This window comes from Apostichopus japonicus, chromosome 8 (assembly GCF_037975245.1).
Source record: "Apostichopus japonicus isolate 1M-3 chromosome 8, ASM3797524v1, whole genome shotgun sequence".
In the NCBI taxonomy this organism is placed as follows: domain Eukaryota; kingdom Metazoa; phylum Echinodermata; class Holothuroidea; order Aspidochirotida; family Stichopodidae; genus Apostichopus; species Apostichopus japonicus.
The window spans coordinates 37,334,621-37,355,262 of NC_092568.1; the positions used below are offsets into that span (position 1 = coordinate 37,334,621).

Consider the following 20,642-nt stretch of genomic DNA (forward strand, 5'->3'; position numbering starts at 1 on the left):
TTATACAAGTTGCCATGTTGGTTCTGTTGTCTTAAATTTATTTCTTCTGAAGTGATCAAGAGAATCGATAGCTTCATGCAAGTGAAATTGTTATCAAACCGTCCACATTTTGTCCTCCCTCCTCCTACCTCTCACACCCCCCTCTTCCCATGTCTCCTTCACATACACCCCAACCTTTCTGCCTAGAACCCCACCCCACCCCCCCCCAACAAGATGAGCTAAGGCATCTTTAGCCATTTCTATTGGCACCTGTTTCTAAAAATTGAAGAAGTGTCTGGGGTTATTTGTGATCCATTGCTTTTAGAATTTTGTGACTCATTTTTTCATCTTCCCTCACAAATTTCCATTTGATGAGAATATGCTTCATTGTCACCCAACTTCCCATATCGTGAGTTTCTTGTTTTCGTGGTTTTAGTTTACTCTTGTCCAACAGCAAAGAGTGTTTCTAACCATTCTCTAGTTGATGTGTTTAGTGCTGTTGCGAAATAAATTTGTTTTGTAAAAAACTGTTGACAAAGAATTTTGTAACGTAAACATTTGGAATTTTGCAAAAGTTTGGTTTGTAAAGCTTAGTATGTATGAAATCTCAAGATAAGATACAAAATGTAACACATTGAGCTTGGAAAATAAAAATATAAGCACTTTGAACAACTGCTTATTAAGAAGGTCCGTACATTAATGAAAAGAAAGTGCGAAGAGAACCCTCCCTCCCACTCTCCTCTCCCCTCAGTTTGCTCTCGCCTACCCCTGAGTTTGTGGACATTGAGGGGAACACAATTTCATCAGCTATTGTAAAAAGATAGACCAGTTTTATATCCATGCCCTCCCCTATCTGCCCACTCCTCCCTACACTCCTTCCCACATCAATCCCCCTGCTTCCCACATCTAATGTACGTAAAGAAATAATGGGGAACACAAAAGAGAAGTTTGTTTGTACCAAAACCTCTTTTGTGTTAGAGGAGTGTATTTCAGAGACCTTAATCAGTAGGATGAAAAATAATGGACTCATAATGGAATTAGTTACAGAGAGCCTTGAGCTTCTTGTGACATTTGATGCAGTGTATCCTTGTCTGATTGGAAATGTTGGCTTGAGAGAGAGGTGGAGAGAAAGGATGCATGTTTTGTTCAGCGGTATGATTGTATATTTACTAACCTTTCCAAATATCTTATACAATGACTCCTAAATGAACATATTGCATTAGCTCTCTACCTGTTAATTTCACGATATTTTGGAAAACAACTTTGTTCTTTTTGGATTTGATGTTCCGCATTTGGGAAGGGAAGGCATTATGTGAATTTAGGTAATTTAATACATTTACAACAAAGACTCTCATTTTTTTTTTTTCAATTAGGTTTCAAAACGTATGTCATGTCATGATATATGTTCATGATATAAGTTCATGATATATGTTAGACTGCTTTGACTTAGAATCTCAACATTTAAGATACGTTTCTTGTTTTCAAGTTACTGTTTTATACTTAAATGAATGACGCAGTATCTCATCATGATTGTTGTTATTTTTTTCTTTGGAATTGAAAGTAATCATTAGGAAGTCGTTGTACAAAAGATTAATATTATTCCACGTAGAGGGAAACTCGCTTGTGTTTTTCTTGATGAGGAAGAAGAAAAAAAATTAGGCTGACAAGACAAAAAAATATGATTTTCTTTTGTTCCTTCCACATTTTGTTCAAAGTATGTTTGTTAAAAAACATATAATGTATGTTTAGAGATATAAGAAGAAGATGAGAAATGAAAAGACAAAAAAAATTCAGCACAGAAGTTCATTTTAAGTGTGCACTCTCAGTTTAATGTAATGTAGAGAAGTCATTGTAAATGAAAAACCACAACAACTTGTTAGCATTTTTCTTCAAAGTGGGAAAACAAGCTTTGAGAGACATTGATTAGAATTGTGTTTTGTTTCATTTTGTTTTTGTTATGTCTTTTGTCAAGCTGACTTTCCCCTTTCCTCTATTCCCTCATGCCCCCTCCTTATTGACTCCTTCACCCCTCCCCAAATATGACCAAATAAGAAATGCTGACACTCTCAAGCAAAAGTTTTTGCTACAAAACTGTAGCATACAAATGTATAAGAAATAACATATCCCCCTCCCCACTTTCACACACACCACCCTCCTTCCTCCACATCATATAAATTGAGACAGTATTTCTGTTTTACTTAAACCAAGGGCTGGGTGGGGGAGGGGAAATAGTGGGGCTGGGAAAATGGTGGGGTGTTGAGACTTTTCTTGTACATTTGAGTTAAATGCAATTTAATCAACATCTCTTATTATTTGAGTAGGAGAAAATATTCCTTTTTTTTTAATCACACTACATTTCAGGTCCAAGCAATACACGTTATTGTCAGCGAACACAATGTTAGCAATTCTATTTCTGTATTTTGATTTTGATTACAATTATAACATATGTGCTAGTGTACAGTAGTTCTTATTTTCTGTTTGCATCCAATGTAACGCTTCTGATGTTGGGCGAACATATTCGGGACCTTCTTACCTCTAAAAGGCCATAGCCTGCCCAAAAATATACTTTATTCACTTCCTTTTTTTGTTATTACGAAATTAAATGAGATACCAATATATTTTTGCACTAAGTTAAATATCGGCACAATAATTCATTAGCAGAAGTAAACGGCCTGCCATATCGCATCAGTGAAACCCGTTATGTACAGTGCACTGATCTGATACAGTGTCATCAAAGGCAAACAAGCGCCACGGCAATTTATACAAATTTCTGTGCAAACAGCTGACAGACCGCACTGCTGATCCGCTGCATGCAGACGACGTGCCAGAATCGAAAAGATGGACAGCCAAACATCGACTAAACAGAAGCCAAAATACCGTGGTTGGTTGACAATTAGGAGGTCTAAACCAAAAAATAAATATAATTTACAGAACGGTGGTGTCAGAGAGAGCATCTTGCCATACGTTCCCACGTCAGAAGATCGGGAGGAAGACGTTCCGACGCTCTTACGGCGACTAAAGGTACTTAGTCTAAGTTAAATTACCTACTGTAGTGTTAGGCCTAATCTACAGTAGGCCTTGTGTACCCTGTCTAAGTTAGGACCATTGGTATGCCAGGTCCGCTTAGGCTATGCTACGCATCCATCCCGCTTTGTTATGTGTTAGGCTTAATTTGGAAACAACTAACACTTGGGCTAGCCGTACTGAGACTTAGTCTTTCATTCTAGCGTATCAATATGATGTTCAGCTAAGTAAGACATAGGTTAGCCTCAATATGTTCGTAACGTAGGCATAACTTAGGGCCCTGGGCCTATGCCATGTTTATTGGCCGTGGCTATTCTTACGACAAGGAGTAACAATTATTTATAAACTAATCTTACGACATCGGCGAATTCATGCGCAGTAAAGTAAATAATGCAACTGCGCATGTAGTAGGGGTAACCCTAACCCTAACTGGAAATTATTGTTACTCCTGGTCGTAAAAATAGTACTCCTGGTCGTAAAAATAGCCACGTTAAAGCAACTGCGCATGGGTAATCGGAAATTATTGTTACGACTAGTCATAAAAATTTATTTGGATTCTTGGAAACTGAGACACAGGTCCACAATATCTTATTCTAATCTTACCTTGGTCGGGGGTCACACTAATTAGCGTCAACAGGCCGATTTCATATTTAATAGCATCACGTCGTTCAATTCAATGTAAGGAAAAAGTTGACCATTTTTACGACAAAAAACATTTTTTCCTGTGAAAAATATGTATGCACACTGGTTCCAGTCAGTTTTAAATGTGTTTCCAGATATACTCTGATAACATCAATTGTATTTGATGGTATTTTAAACTTGTTGTCTTGAGTTGTTGTGAGTTGTCGTGAAATCGGCCTGTTGACGCTAATTAGTGTGACCGTTGGTCGGGTTACGCCAATAACACATATGTTGTCATAATTCATATTTAGGGCTAGCCAAGGCCTGTAACTGTTCATCAATTAAGACCTTTGTAAGCCTAGTGATTGCCTTAAAGCAGTGTTTTGTGCCCTTTCTGTGATTGTGTCAACCCCAGGATGCCATAATACCATGCATAACTAGCTTATCTATTCAAATCTAACTTCAAATGGTGGCATAAAAAGAAAACTAGACAACTTTGAACAATGTTTTTCTCGAAAAAAAATTCTTGTTATGGTCACAATAAACCCTGTCCATAATATGAATAAATTGAACACCACTGAATAATTGAATTATGAGGTAAATAATTTTCACTTTGCCAGTATTGTAAGCAACCCAGTACACCTGTATGAACTGCAACACCATGCTTTATTTACTTGTACATTATGTATAGCTGTGATACTGACACAACTTAGTCGGACTGCTGTGAATTAAGCTTGCACGGTTTCGTGAAAACTTACAACCGGTTTTTCTCTAGCAAAAAACCGAATCTGGCTCAAAAACCGGTTTTTTCCCCCTCCCAAATTGCATTGAAAACATCCAAATCTCGATCGCTAAGATGCGTATTTTTGAAGCTTTACCAACAGCGAGTTCAAGTATGTTCATTCGCAGTAAATTGTTACAAATAAGAAGAATAAATTCAAGAAATGTTACTGCCTTCTGACTCTCATTTTATAACCCACGTTAACTAAACTGAAGTAAATATGTCGAAAAGATATGTGTTAGTAAAATTTTTTCTTAAAGTTTTAACATCACGTACACGTATCGTTTGTCTTGTGTTTACTGTACCTCACGAAGTTCAATTTCGTGTTCAGAAAAAAAATATCACATTCATGTTAAATGTTATATTATATGTTATATTTTCGGAGATGAGGGCCGAGCGTATTACGCTCGGCCCTCTAGCCATGTTCGCGGGTGGTATCTTGGCGGTAAAATAAATTTATCTTCAAGGAGTGAAGAGAATATACCGTCTACACTTTCAAGTACAAGTTGAAAAATATCCCTGGCAAAAGCGGGGATTAGGTCGGCAAAGAACATAAATTGTTAACGTTTAAGTTGGAAACATGTGTTCTTCAACGCAAACGAAAAACCAACTGAGAGACGCCTTGTCTGATAACTGATAAGAAGAAATGTTTAAAGGAAACTTACAAAGAAAATAAAATCTATTAGCGTACAAAGGAGAATTGTCCCAACAGCAGCATCTGTAATTTCCAGCCATGTATGCAACATTTTTACTCCTTTAATATTCCTTGACTCAAGCCTGACGCCAGGTGTCTCTTGTCAATAATGGACTGTGATTGTTCTAATGTTACTTGTTGCATCTTAGTTGTTAAACTCAGAGCCCCCCCCCCCGTGATTGTTCTAAAGTTACTTGTTGCATCTTACTTGTTAAACTCAGAGCCCCCCCTGTGACTGTTCATTGTTCTAATGTTACTTGTTGCATCTTAGTTGTTAAACTCCCAGAGCCCCCCCCCCCCTCCTGCGACTGTACATGTCGTATGGTATTGTGGATTGTGCAATGTACCTTTCAAGTTTTAACGTTCATTTTTTGAACACGAACTGTGATCAATGTGTTTGAAAAGATTTTCTCCATATCCTCTACTATTAAATTGAAGTTGAATAATAAGAACAAAACAAAGAGGACAAACACGTCGGATATGAACTGCATCTCGTCATTTGAGTGTGTACTTCTCACAACTACTAACGTTGGCCACCAAGGTCAGTTACTACAAGGTACCTAACTGATGCACGCATATAAGGGCTGCATAGCCTAATGTTAGGCCTAGCTATCCACCCTCAAGCACTGGTTATGGCGTGTGCCGATCGTAGCTGACAATGTCGTCTTTAAGAAAAGCTTTCTCTTGTTGCAATTTACTTTCATATTGCAAAAAGAACAGTAAATAGGAGAAACCAAAGTCAACAAACCTTGTTTTTTCCAGTATTTGCAATTCACATTTCGGTTTTTCCGGTTTTTTCGGTTTTCTTAAAATAAAAAATAGTACCGAAATTCGGTTGGAAAAAACCGGTTTTGGTACTAAAACCGGTTTACCGTGCAAGCCTACTGTGAATGAATCTATGTTAAGCAATTGCTCATAAATAAACATGTGCTATTCAATGTTTTGTTGAATTCAAACTAGTGGATTTGGGGAACTGTGCGTGATTAATTTTAAATGAGGAATTTGTCGGAAGACACTACTCATTATTTGCAGATGTCCTTAATTACTCGCCAATTAATGCCCTTGGCAGGGAAAAACTTAGCTACAGTAATATCTTAGTTTGCTGTTTTGTGATGAATACGTGTGAGAAACTAGATGTCAAAAGGGTGGGAAAACGGAGACACAACGCAAAACGCTTTTTTAACTAATAGTAGTAATTCAGATCTGTTTGTGCCCAACAACAACAGTTTGATTAGTAGGAATAACTGCAGACAATGTAGTTAATCCACATAGGATAGGCCTACATCACTAGTTCTTTCAGATTATCACAACCTTTTGTTGACGTTAGTTCATACTGACAATGTGCAGTAATGTTGCCCATTTGAGCTAAGTCAAGGACCTGGTATTGGGTCTTAGGATGGTATCCTGTAACTTTGTATGTTTCTATAGTTTGTGTAATATGCTAGATATATGTAGACATTCTGATAGACACTGTAGCTTTGAAGGGTAAGAAGGTCAACAGCAGCTGATTTGAGACCCTATCCAAGTGATGATCTTGGAAGACCACTGGCTGATAACTATCAAACCTTTTCTCCTTGATATACGTCTTCAGAGAGAACAAGGCAGGCTTGTAATTCTACAACACTGCAATTAGGGAAATTCTTCCTTCAGTCAAGCATTTGATTCAAGAGCAGTATAAATCTAACACTAGAGCACCAGACTAATTTCAAGGCCTGTTTGCTGCACAGCTGGAAGTATGCTTGAAAAGCCATCCCAAACTTATATAGTAGAGCTGTATCACAAGGAAATGGGTCAGGTGAACCAAAACCTCTGAGAAATTAATTTAAAACTGAAGACTGTTCCTAGGAACAGGAAAGAAGTGAATATGGATGGTTGTAAGAGAGAGACTTGTATACCGTTAACTTGTGTAGAACCTGTTGGAACTGCAAGTCTTTTTTTTTCAGGATTGTGAGGGGCAAGGCAATTTTCTAAGAGCAAGTTAGAAATTACCATGGATTTTCATTGAAATGGCAGCAGCATAAACAGCAATTTCAAAATTTTAAAAGGTCACCAAGACATTTCCTCCAGATTGAGAGAAAAACACAATCATACAGAAATGACACAACCTAGGAAAAATTAATATCATTTTTTTTTTAAAACCGTAACTCTAGATCTGTACATGTTACCGCAGCTGCTTTTAAATAGCTCTGCTTTCTGGCACAGATATTGCTGAAAGTTCTGACATTGTTTGAAACTTGTTTAGTTTGATAATATCAGTCAAGGACCTGTCGCAACTTCATGCATAGCAGTACATTGCTGTTAGTAATGGTTTACTCCCTTTGGCATTTGGACAAGTGTAAGGTGCACTTACTACAATTTGCAGGCTGTACCGTCAGTTTATAAATTGAGCCCTGATCTGGAAACCCAGTGTATCCCTTAGACATAGGAATTAGAAACATAAAAGCATGGAATAGAAAAGTCCCCACGTAGTACCCATATTCTGATGAAATCAGTTGGTTTTGAGTAAAATAACAACAGCAGCACTAACATAACTGGATACAATAGAGACCATGCTATTAGTACTAACTACGTAGTAAATCCAATATCCTGACCAATTTTATGAGCCTAATGTTTGCTGACAGTAAATTTTACTGACAGTGTTATGCCATTTAACAGAAGGTTGGTTTAGCACTTAAGTTACAATTTAGAAGTGAATCTATGTAAATAATGATGTCTGTTAATAGGTATATAATGCTACCATGTGAATGTAAGAAGTTGCTGAGAGATCTTTTATTGATCTTTGGTATAGTTAGCCAATTTCAAATCAAATCAACTTTAATTTACATTGATTTGACAGGTTTTCTGGAGACAATTTGCTTTTTAGTTTGTCTTCTAACATTATTTAAAGGGTGTGAAGACTCGCGCAAAAAGAAACGTCTAATGCCGGTAATTTGACCTAGTTTCGAATGAGGTGTAACAGAAGTTGTAAACACTACCATCGATCCCAGGAAATACACACACAGCTTGCTACCGTCGGTAATTAGACACTAGTGTATAGTCAGTACATACAGCTGCGGTCAATACCCACAGCACAGTATACAAACGATGCAGCGATGGACATTTCAGGTCCTGCTAAAGATAACAAGGTATCACATTTCATTCCTGTCTGCATTTTGTAGCGGCATGAACAAAACGTCACTTGCAAGCAACAGAAAGTTAACTTTTTCAGATGGCCGCACACGGTTTGGGGCGAGTCTTCCATGCCTTTAAGTATCTCTCTTCATAAGCAATATAGGTTAACATAACTTATGTTCTGGGAAGTGATGTTTCACAGAATACTTATATGTCAACCAAATGAAAATTTGCAATGTTATTATGGTATAGCATGATCCTCTGAGACAGAATTTGTTTGAAGTATTTATTATCACTTATACATCTCTGAAAGGTGTTGTTCTTTCATTTAACCATCTTTTTTGTTGAAGTCTCAAAAGTTTGGTTAATAAACTTAAGTTGATGGCCATGCAATGGTGTGATATAATTATTGTATCACCCATGCTGAAGAATGCAGAACTTGATTTAATCAACCGTCAGTTGAATCTTGCTAAACAAGTTTAAAAAGCCCTGTTTGCCAATCTTACCAGTAGCCAAGACTTTAAACTATGGTGTCAATAATGTTATTTGTTTAAATCCTGGCAGGAATTAGTCATGGCCTAGTGATCAAATATACTTTTCCAAGTCATCTGCACAGTACGGTACATGTGTGAATAGTAGCAATTTTCATGATCTGGTTTGGGTATTATGGATGTGTGTCAAATTCATGTGTTAAGTGGAACGTGTGTATAGTAGTAACATGAAAAATAAGCATTTGTTTGAGGCCTTGTAGTTTTATTCCACATTCATGGGAAAATTACTTCTTGCTGAATTGGAAGTTAAAAGTTACTGGTAGTGACATCGTGTATTGAGGCTAGAAATCAGTACCCTGCAGTGTAAATACTTGAGACAAACATTTTTCATCTGGTTCGTGTGTGTGATTAATTCGGCCAAAGTTGTTCAAATACATACATGCTTGCATCTGAATGCAAAAGTTCTTGAAATCAGTCAGTGAGCACTGTAGAAAGTATTGTTATGAAATGTGGACACATTGCTATAAAATTAGTTTCAGAATTCATATTTAAAGTAATAATGTGTTATGTTTCAGTATCAGTCTTGCATGTTCGTAACTGAGACACAAAAAGACATGAACATTGGCAGAATGTATTCATGCATGCATACAAGAACACACAAACACACACACACACATCAATATAAGTAAATAGTGTTTGCATAGACCTAGAGATTCAGTGCTGCTTTTGTTGTTAACTAGTGAATCATCAAATTAATAAAATCTTTGCCCTGTTGTATTATTTCTTCTCTCCATCCATTGTCTACCAATCCTCTTACATCTATCTCTTTTGTGTTCACCCTGCTCATTAACCTGTCTGTATTCTGTGCTTGTATTTGTCCCTTCTGTTACTGTTACTTGTCTTTCAGCCGCTGAAGAAGATCCTGCTAGAATTGAAACGTCAGGCCCACTTACTTTTACACATAAGAAAGTAGTTAATCAAATTGAAAGCATTATATTACTATTAATTGGGAGAGGGATACAGTAACTCTAACATTCTTAGATCTGACAGTTCAGTTCTGTCCTTACTTTATTAAACACTAATTATCCTCTGTTTACTAGTAAATGATGAAATTAATTAATTATTTAATCAAATTAAAACGATTGTTTTCACAAGTGTTTTGAAGGGACATGTTCTCTTCCTAGAGTCACAAATTGCTGAATATCGCTTATAATGGATATTTACATGTAACTCCGAAGTAAAGTGGTGAAGGTAAACCTTCAGTCTGCAAAATTAAATCTTGATCCTACTGTGATTGTAGCAGGCTATTCAGTGTCAACAAGTAGTTCATCTTCACTTTGCTAAACGGTTTGATCATTGCACTGTAAGGTACAGTAAGGTTAAGTGGGTTCTTGTGAGAAATATGAAGGGGATGCCATGCCACTTAAAGTGTAAAAGCCCAATATTTGTATTTCACAAGTTTGACACAATAGGAAATTGCTTTGCCTCAGTGCCCTCAAAAGCTCCAGGTTATAATGCCAATGGCTTCAATTAAAATAGGAAACAGGTAAGAGTTGCAGTGTTCAGTGTCTGGTACCTTGGCTGGTTCTTTTGAAAACAAGAAAAGGTCAAAACTGGGGTCTAAAAGCAGACTTTATGGACTTCTTTGATTTCCACTCTCAGAGCTCATTGTCAATCAAAATTTGTACTTTTCTATCTAAGTGTGACTTAGTGTACTCAGTACCTGGGAGTCATATGGCGGAAGAGAAGCTCCAGTATATCTAGACAGATACTTGGTGTGGGTAACATATAAAAACAATATTACCTAAGACCTTGGTGCAAAGGTGTCCAAATATTGTAGGAATGGTGGGATTTCAAACTGAGGGTTATGTGTTGAACCTTTCACCTTTCACTTGTCACGTTTACCAAGCTGTATGTGACAAAGTGTTAAAGTGGATCCAACAGTTCACTTGTACAGGTTTTATCCACCTTTTGAAATTTTGGGGGGTTTTGTCCAAATCATTACGAGATGAGTGTACAGTGGCCTAACATAAATTTAATGTACCTTCATTGCCTAGCTTTTATCCAAATCGTGCCATAGTTACGTGGTTTCAACATTCTGATTGTAGGTTTATCCCCACTTCACCTCTAGTCAACATGTAAATGAGAGGTTCCAATCCTTGGTTTAATATCCACCTTTCATTTTCAGTGTTTTACATGCCTAAGTCATGCGAAAGTGAATTTGATCCAAATTTTACCTTATTGCTTTTATCCACCTTTCACTTTTATGCGTTCTCTATAAAGCAAAACAAAATGAAGAGCAATTAACATTTTTTATTTAATTGTTCAAGTCATTTTTAAATAAATGGATGTAACATTATACTAAATGGTTTTATTCCCATAGTTCTAATCGATTGCTTAACCAAAGGCAAAAGGAACCTATTCGATGGTGATGATGTGTGTGTATGTGAGCTTCTTGTGAACACGATATCGCAGGAAGGATAACCTTGAGGGATGTATTGAGTACAAGAACCCTATGATTTTGGTAGAGGTTAAAGGTCATTTGGGGTCACTAGAGGTCAAACTCTGTAAACTCGATATCTCAAGAAGGGTAACATTAAGAAGTACAGTATCACATTAAGCTTGTAAACACCTTATCTCAAGAAGAGTAACATGGTCAAGTCTCATGCTTAATATGTATGCTCCATATTGCAAAACCCTTATTGATTTTAGGGAAGGGCAAAGGTCATCCAGGGTCACCAGAGGTCAAACTCTTTAAACCTCAAGAAGGGTGGGTAACATTAAGTTCCATATTTAGCCTTATACCAAGTATGGGCAAGGAAAATCACTAAGCCTATTTGGCTTTCTGGTTTTTGATAAACATATATGGATACCTTCAGGACTTGAAACATGTGTCCCCACCCCCCCCCCACCTGCCCATACTCCCTCTCATCCATGTTGTATCAAGCCTATTTTAGTAATGAAATGCAGTCCTTTTCCAATCCTTACCATTGGCTTAGAGCATAAAGTTTCAAGTTCGATTCACAAATGGGCCTAACACCAGAACAGCTAGTGTCCAATAGTTTGCCATATTAGCTGAATCTGCATTGCAGAGAAAGCAATGTTACACTCATTACAATTTGAACCTATAGAAAGAAATCACCACATTCAAAAAGGAGGCAGCTTAAAACAACCTTATATCACCATTGTATAAGTGTGGGATCAATTATCCCAAATTTGGGCTCTAAAACGTGCACATATGATGTTTAATTTTCTTCATCAAATTCTTTCATGTTTAGAATATTGAAGAGGCAGAAGGATATTTGGACCAAAAAGAACTGGTGGCCACACAGCGCCATTTGATAGAAGTGCTAAAAAAGGAGAACGGAGCATTACGTCTCCTCAGGACGCAAGTCGAGAGCCTTCGTCTCGAGAATAATCAACTCAAAAATGATTTGACATCGTTCAAGAAGAACAGTTCAGAGAAGGACGATAGTAAAGCAGATGGCAAGCCTGATGATGAAAAGGACACAAAAGTAGTTTCGAACGGTCACATCAACTCCGATGAAGAAGTCGAAAGACTGAGGAAAGATAATGACAAACTTCGAGAGAAGCTCGGTATTCTGGAGAATGGCAAGTCAGAAACAGATCCATCTGTAAATGGGCTCCAAAATGGACAACTGGAGGAAGAAACAGAAAAAGAAACACCAAATGATGGCACTGTGGTTCATCCAGGAGCAAAACTGAAGAAAGAACCCATTGCAGCAGGACCTAGCGGTACTAGCCTTGTTACAGGTAAATTACATACATGACTCTAGGACCCAGCGGTACTAGCCTAGTTACAGGTAAATTACATACATGACTCTAGGACCCAGTGGTACTAGCCTAGTTACAGGTAAGTTACATACATGACTCTAGGACCCAGCGGTACTAGCCTAGTAACAGGTAAATTAAATACATGACTCTAGGACCCAGCGGTTCTAGCCTAGTTACAGGTAAATATCATACATGACTCTAGGACCCAGTGGTACTAGCCTTGTTACAGGTAAATTACATACATTACTCTAGGACCCAGTGGTACTAGCCTAGTTACAGGTAAATTACATACATGACTCTAGGACCCAGGGGTACTAGCCTAGTAACAGGTAAATTAAATACATGACTCTAGGACCCAGCGGTTCTAGCCTAGTTACAGGTAAATATCATACATGACTCTAGGACCCAGTGGTACTAGCCTTGTTACAGGTAAATTACATGACTCTAGGACCCAGCGGTACTAGCCTAGTAACAGGTAAATTACATTCATGACTCTAGGACCTAGCGGTACTAGCCTAGTAACAGGTAAATTACATACATGACTTTAGGACCCAGTGGTACTAGCCTAGTTACAGGTAAATTACCTACATTACTCTAGGACCAGCAGTACTAGCCTCGTTACAGGTAAATTACATACATGACTCTAGGACCCAGTGGTACTAGCCTAGTTACAGGTAAATTACATACATGACTCTAGGACCCAGTGGTACTAGCCTCGTTACAGGTAAATTACAAACATGACTCTAGGACCCAGTGGTACTAGCCTAGTTACAGGTAAATTACATACATGACTCTAGGACCCAGTGGTACTAGCCTAGTTACAGGTAAATTACATACATGACTCTAGGACCCAGTGGTACTAGCCTAGTTACAGGTAAATTACATACATGACTCTAGGACCCAGTGGTACTAGCCTTGTTACAGGTAAATTACATACATGACTCTAGGACCCAGCAGTACTAGCCTAGTTACAGGTAAATTACGTACATGACTCTAGGACCCAGTGGTTCTAGCCTTGTTACAGGTAAAATTACATATATGACTCTAGTTGTAGCAGCTGGTTACTTTAGCCGTTTAATATCCTTTGCAATCAGGTGTGATTCAGTGGAAATAATTTTCTTAATTTGCTGTATTAACAATGCAAATTATGTGTACATGCGTCTTGAGAAAGCCTGCAGCTGTGTCAACTGTTAACATACAGTAGACCTATTCATTGCAGTGGTTCATACAGTAGGCGGCTCAGCCTTGAATATGTGAATCACCGCTGAATAGGTGTTATTAAACTGTTGAGTCTGACTGCTGGCTTATTGTGTCTAGTTGGGCCAGATATACAGATATAACAGAGAATAAACTTTAGCAACTTGATTGTGCTTCTGTTTAGTATTCAGTGGGGTTGAATTATGAAAGGCACCCAGCTACTTCAAATACTGTACATGTTGATTGCTGAATATGAACCTAACTTGAATATGTGCAGTTTGATGTGACTTGAACATTTACAGTACAAAATGACAGCTCGTCAAATGCAACTAATAGATCCCAAGGAAAGTTAACAATTCTAAAATATATTCAGATCAACCAATAAAATTGCTCCGCTAAATTCTGACTTTACCGAAGAAAGTTTCAAATATTGCTAGCAATGTGTAACTTGACATCTTTGTTACTAATTAAAAGTATATTTGACATCTGGTAAGCATGTTTTTTTAGTACAAATTTTGGTGCTAAATATGCATAAAAGACTGTAAATTTAATTGATTATATAAGTTATGGTGCTACATGACAACTGCATAATTATTGTTATCACCAATCACAATAATTTGACTTGGTACAGAGCTCTCCACGATGTGAGACATTTCTCTGAGTGCATCGTTCGAAACAGATGTGACTGTAGCAATGGTGAAATCAACATTGAGCTGTTAACAAGTTCACATATCATATTACTAATGCATCATACACTGAATCATTTAGCTATATCAGGATGTACTCTACATATCTGTATATACATTTATGTATATTACACATACCAGAGGGGCACCAGTCTGTTGTGGGATTGTTGCCAAGAAATTCAGAGCTGATGTTACATACAATGTATAATATAGCATGTTATAGCTCTACATGTTAGTTTACCTAATGAAGTACAAGCATCACATGGCCATATGAACAGAATTAGAAATGTCCTTGGCTTAGGTGATTTAAACTACTTTACATAAAAGTATGGGTATATATCTCTAAGCTCACATGCACAGTACCTGATGTACTATAGAGCAATAAAATCAACATGCAATTTTCAAGTTATTTTCAGTAGTGTACATACGGTGTATCTTTTGTTGATATTTTTGACAACACATTTTATACTGTGTGTGTGTGTGTGTGAATAGTGAATGAAGTATGTTGAATTTCTACATCACATAGAGCTGATGAGCACTGTACAAGCATGGTTATCATATAATGTACATGTTAACTTAAACTGTTTAAGTAATTAAGGAAGAACCAGTTGTAAAGTTAATGTGTACATTGTAAACAGCAAAGCACTAAATTTTGTTGTCCCTGGTACTGCATGTGCTAATGTTGTTTACAGTTAAAGTATCCGTCCTTGCCCTCAGTTATAGCTCCAGGAAGGACTAACTACTTAACATCTTTCATGTAAGTATGAGAGGCTTTAAACTGATATCAACAAGTCAAAGGTCATCAGAATTGCCCCCCCCCCCCACATATATGCTAGAAAATCAAATAATTTTTACCTACAGCCTGTGCTAAAACAAGTATTATATAATGAACTGCATTAGTTTTAGACACTCATTGAAAATGTTTAAAATGACAGAAACTACCAAAAGTCATTTCCGTAACTGCAAATATCTGATTCAAATTATTGGAAGCTTTTTAAGTTTGAAGTGGAGATAACCCAAGCAATAGTCTATTTTGGGGAACTAGGGCGACAGTATGGAAAGATTTGATCGAAGTCACATTATGCAATGTTAATGACGTAATTTGATATCTAGATATGGAATTGAATACTGTTACATTAAACTGGACTTTTAATAGAATAACCTTTGCAGACAAAAAATTACTTTAAAAATCAAGGAATGGACCCTTTGCCCATACCTCCCTGTCCTGCTCTCCCCCCCCCCCCTCCTTCTGGGCTTTTCAATAACCTATCCCTCTCCCAAACTTTGCCTCTAAGGTTGTCATGTGTCCCAAGTATTGAAGGTTCAGCATGTTTGATCAATATCTTTCTCAATGACTGCTGTTTGATAAAGCGTGTCTTATTTATTCACTGTCTGGCATCTCCATTACTCATAGTTTACTTAGAACTGCATTTACTGCCTATTACAAGTTTCCTAAAGAATTGAACTTGCCGAATTTTGCTGACACCTACTGTATATCTGAATGATTTATAACTTGTTTACATTTCTTTCTTTTTCATTTTCCCACAGTCTCCTGCCTGTTGAAGTGTAGAGGCAAATTCCACGATTGTGATGAAACGATGCAGGCCAGATTAAAGTCCTACATGTCCACAAAGTGTGTTGACCTGGTTCTCAATGACTGGCAAGAGGGCAAAGATAATAATCAAATTACTTTAGTTCTATGTCAAGCAACCTCCACTAATCATCTCCTTGACATAAAGAAAACTCTTTTAGGGATTAGCTGTAAGTATCATTGCCTAACATACAAGAAATTACCAATTGCTAACATTTTTATTGACGCTGCCTTATTAAGGTTCCAGTGTGTACAGCTATAACATAGGGGCTTTACATATCAGCAGTGTATCCATAGAGAATCTGATTGGGTCCAGGCCCATCAATTAAAAAGTAACACATGTTGTCCCTTACTTAAGAGCTCTTTTAGTACTGATAGTTGCTCTTCAGATAAGGGATGCTGGGTGGTTTGAAATTAAACTGTTAAGGCCACCATTTGCCCTACCCTACTGTTTTCTTATAGAGGATTGCATTAATATAACAGTGTGCTACTACAGAACAACAGGATACTACTAAACAAGTGAAAGCTTATCACTAAATATTAGTCATACTTACTGTAAGTGTGAAGAAAAAATATTTTCTTTCAATGCTGTTTGGATTGATCCTGATAAGGTGCTTTAATTTATTCTAATGTATTTGATGTGATTGTAATGTTATGTATTTTATGTAATATAATTTTAATGTAATTTTATGTATTTTATTGTAATGTAATTTTAATGTATTCTAATGTAAGAACTCTAATACCATACCTGGGCACAATCAATCTCAAGTTATCCAAACACAGTAAACTGCGTGAAGCATTACAAATCATAGTATCAGAACCCATCATCAGTCCATTCTCCTGTTTTATAGCCAACACACTGTTTACATTACATTGAGATTGTGTTTTTATCTGTTCTGTTCCTTTGCAGCTGGTGCGGAGATTATTTTAGTGGTCTACCACCTGGCAGGTATTGATAGTGAAAGGAGAGACCCCCAGACTGATTCCCTGGATCTGCCTCACAATAACATCTGCCTGGTAGTGGATACCTTCTTCTCAAAGAGTAACGGTCTGTATCGCTGCGAGCAGAACGACAGAGCTATGTCCAGAATCTACAGACTATTCGACATACTGTGCTGAGTGAGGTAAGTCAGTGTGCCTACATTACTTCTTGCATGGTTTCATCTCTCTCCTGTTGTTAGATTATTTAGGCTAGGTTTGATTGATTTATTTAGCTTTGTAACCTCTATGTTTGAACCAGTGTTACAGTGCAGGACCATCCCCCACCCCCCACCCCTCTACCAAAAGGCTCCAGTTGGGGGAGTGGAGAAGTTCACTGTAATTATATTACTGTACATGCGGCTGGCAAAGCTTTTAGAAGTAGAAATTTGTCCCCACAAGTCATAATACTAAGATTGGTGATATCGATTTGAGAGATAAGTGAGTTGAAAAGATTTGTAGTGTGATCCAGATAGTGTAGTGTGATCCAGATAGTGTGATTTGTAGTGTGATCCAGATAGTGAAATATGCTTTTATCACCATTTTAACAGTATCAAGGAAATTCTTGTATAGAAATTTCATGTTCAGTTTCAAATGGAATTTACAATAAAATTGGCATCAAATCAGTTATAGTGTAACTTTAATAGTTGCCTATTAGTGAGGAAATTCTAGACTAGAACCTCCACAGTTTCTGCCAGTTTAGAGTAAAGGACATAATGTTACACTGTCACACTGGTTCAAGCAGGGAGTTGTTTTTTTGTTCAGGTAATATCTACCTACTTGTAATGATGTGTGTATACAGCTTCACTTTGTATTGGCTAAGAACCTTACCGTTTAGTCTGACCATTGGAGTATATCCTCACCAAGCCATGTAATAGTTAACACAGACCAGCGATACAGCTCAAGTAGCTGTTTGTTCAACCAAGTTCAAGGCAAAACACAGCTATATGTGTAATTACCATCAGCTGGGGGACATACATTTTAATGTGCATGATTATATCAGTGACATGTTTTATATACAAAAATGACTGAATGGTTTAAGTGACAGTTTTTTATTAAAGTAGACTATCATTTAGAGCTATTGTCCTTTGCAGTTGGGTGCTTTGTAAATTAATTAGTTTCATTGTTAGTGTTTTAGCTCTACTAGGAACAAATGAAAGTATCTTTGATATGTTTAGGAGTCATAATTCTAGTCTAGTTAGTATCTATATGAATCTAAATACTGAAGTTACCGATTAAAGGAATACGCAAACCTTTGACAAATGGCTACTGATTCTTCTTTGTTTTGTAAATATCTCTATCAATTTCAATAGTTCTGTTTAATTTCCCATAACAAATGACACATTAAAATTGATTTAACAGCTGAAAACTTCTTTGCTCTCATGAAATTATTCATTACCAAAACAAAATTGCAATATGCCATGTCATGTCATATCATAGAAATGACAACAGATACCTAGCAGATTTGTTTTAACAGGATTTCTTGTACATCATTATCAAAAAGGCAGGTCTTTTCAACAAACTATTCAGCTTCACTGCAATATATTACATAGAGCATATCTTGTCTGAAAATGTTGCTGCTGTTTATAGCTTGAGAATTGGGTTAGCTTCTGAGGAAGGACCAGATCAATACAAATCAAGGATATGAGTTTCACATATATTTCCCTCTAGCTCGTTATAATTGATTTACGACAGTTATCTTTCAGTTGGTGTCGTTAAGCCGTAACTCTTGCTGTAAACAGGTCTGTAAGGTGTGGATTGCATGGCAGTATGCTCCATTAGGCTGACACAGAGCAGACATAAATTCTTCATTTGCTGTATTAGCCATCCAGTCATGTGATCATTTTTTATATATGCCTCAGCGAGTAATATCCTTTGATTCACATGATTTCTCTTTTCATATCTCGTGCAGTGATGTTTCCTCCTCCTCATCCTCCGCTCGAACGATGCAAAGATGTTTATTAGTTTTCTGAAATAGCAGTACCATTGCCAGACAGAGTGAATGAGGAAGTGTCTCTTGGTCCTTTTGATTGGTAGTTCGTTGCCATGGCAACATTTTTTTAAATTTTACACTACCTTTCATCGACGGTAAATGTTGCATGTGGAGTAGCAGGATTAAGAAGTATGGTATAAGAGGATGCTATTGATAAATACATTAGTAATTAATGCATGATAATATACTGAATCAGAAGCTGTTTCTAATTCCACCTAATTATCCAAACCTTAGCTTGCAAAGATCAGTAGTAAACACTTTTGTTTGGTTCATGGCTATATACAGTACTTCCGTAAGGTTATACCCTTATATCTATGCCAAACTGTGAATATTTATGAGGTTTCACTTTCAGAAAATCAAATTGGTCCAAAACTTGCAGGCAGTTGTAGTGCGTTTACTATGGTAACCGCAAAGCACCATTGTATTGTCGAGCAGACATTGGTTGCATTACAGCATTTGATAATGCACAAGCACCTGGATAAGGAAGTAGTGTCTGTTGAATGCTCATTGTAGTTGTACAAGCATTCTTCACATTCAGCATATTATTGACTGACTTGTAAACTGGAGATAAAATTTAGACGTCCTGACATTTCTAAACTACCAGGATCCTCAAATGTATATGAAGAATATCCTGTTAGTATAAGAACGACAGGCCCTCTAACATGTGTTTGTACTACATACTCACACAGGCTTCTTGCATATAAAGAATATCCTGTTAGTATAGAAACGTCAGGCCCTCTAACATTTATCTGGACATACTTACTCACACAAGCTCCTTATAGTAGCTAAGCAGTTTTCTTGCATATGAAGAATATCCTGTTAGTATAGAAATGACAGGCCCTCTAACGTGAATCTGGACATACATACTTACACAGCCTTCTTGCATATGAATAATATCCTGTTAGCATAGAAACGTCAGGCCCTCTAACATGTATCTGGACATACATACTTACACAGCCTTCTTGCTTATGAAGAATATCCTGTTACTATAGAAACAACAGGCCCTCAAACATGTGTTTGTACTTCATACTCACACAGGCTTCTTGCATATGAAGAATATCATGTTAGTATAGAAACGTCAGGCCCTCTAACATTTATCTGGACATACTTACTCACACAAGCTCCTTACAGTAGCTAAGCAGTTTGTCTACAGTTTTCTTGTCTCTGTGGTAAGAGTTTTAAGGTAAACAGATTGTTTTTAAATCCAATAAAGAGAGAAGCTATTTCTGAAGAGTGTTTGTTTGTTTGTACATGTTCGTAAGGAGATTTACCTTGACCCACTCTTATTTGTTTCCAATCAATTGTTTGGTTTGTAATGGAAAAGTACCAAAGAAAAGATCGATTTGATGTAAATTTTAGAAATTGTTTACCGGCCTTCGGATCAAACATGCGTGTGTATACATGAATGGCAGACAAATAACATTAATGGTGATAGCCTTAACTTTTTTATACTCTGAACAAACAAAACCAGGTTTATTGTAACATCAATTTTATGGGAACTTGATGGTTCATAGGTCAACAAATACAATGCAATATATGTAGAAAAATGCACCAAGTACGTTTACCGCATCCTTTGAACTCCAAGCAGAGAAACATTTTGTGACATTCGCCTTGCTTTGTATAATGTGGCTTTACACGTCATTCAAAGTCGGCATAAATTTGAAAGGGAAGTTTCAAAATTTGTGATTGGTTTAAATTGAA

At 37.0% G+C, this 20,642-nt stretch overlaps 1 protein-coding gene across 2 annotated transcripts; it reads left to right on the forward strand.

Moving 5' to 3' along the window:
* The first annotated feature begins 2,748 nt into the window (after positions 1 to 2,748).
* On the forward strand, positions 2,749 to 20,172 carry LOC139971875 (uncharacterized). Of its 2 annotated transcripts, none has more exons than XM_071978666.1 (5): positions 2,749 to 3,000; positions 11,980 to 12,475; positions 15,928 to 16,140; positions 16,881 to 17,090; positions 18,859 to 20,172. In XM_071978666.1, exons 1-4 carry the CDS (start codon positions 2,818 to 2,820, stop codon positions 17,087 to 17,089), a joined length of 1,101 nt encoding a protein of 366 aa, XP_071834767.1. In that variant the 5' UTR covers positions 2,749 to 2,817; the 3' UTR covers position 17,090; positions 18,859 to 20,172. The 2 variants fall into 2 exon arrangements, with proteins under 2 accessions (XP_071834767.1, XP_071834766.1); XM_071978665.1 differs by having other exon boundaries at positions 2,750 to 3,000; positions 16,881 to 17,094; positions 18,861 to 20,172.
* The last annotated feature ends 470 nt before the right edge of the window (positions 20,173 to 20,642 follow it).

Excerpts from the sequence above, each read along its gene's own strand:
- LOC139971875 (XM_071978666.1), top strand. The coding sequence starts at position 2,818 with ATGGACAGCCAAACATCGACTAAACAGAAGCCAAAATACCGTGGTTGG. Across the intron at positions 3,001-11,979 it reads CGCTCTTACGGCGACTAAAG|AATATTGAAGAGGCAGAAGG; the intron begins GTACTTAGTCTA and ends TTTCATGTTTAG. Across the intron at positions 12,476-15,927 it reads CGGTACTAGCCTTGTTACAG|TCTCCTGCCTGTTGAAGTGT; the intron begins GTAAATTACATA and ends ATTTTCCCACAG.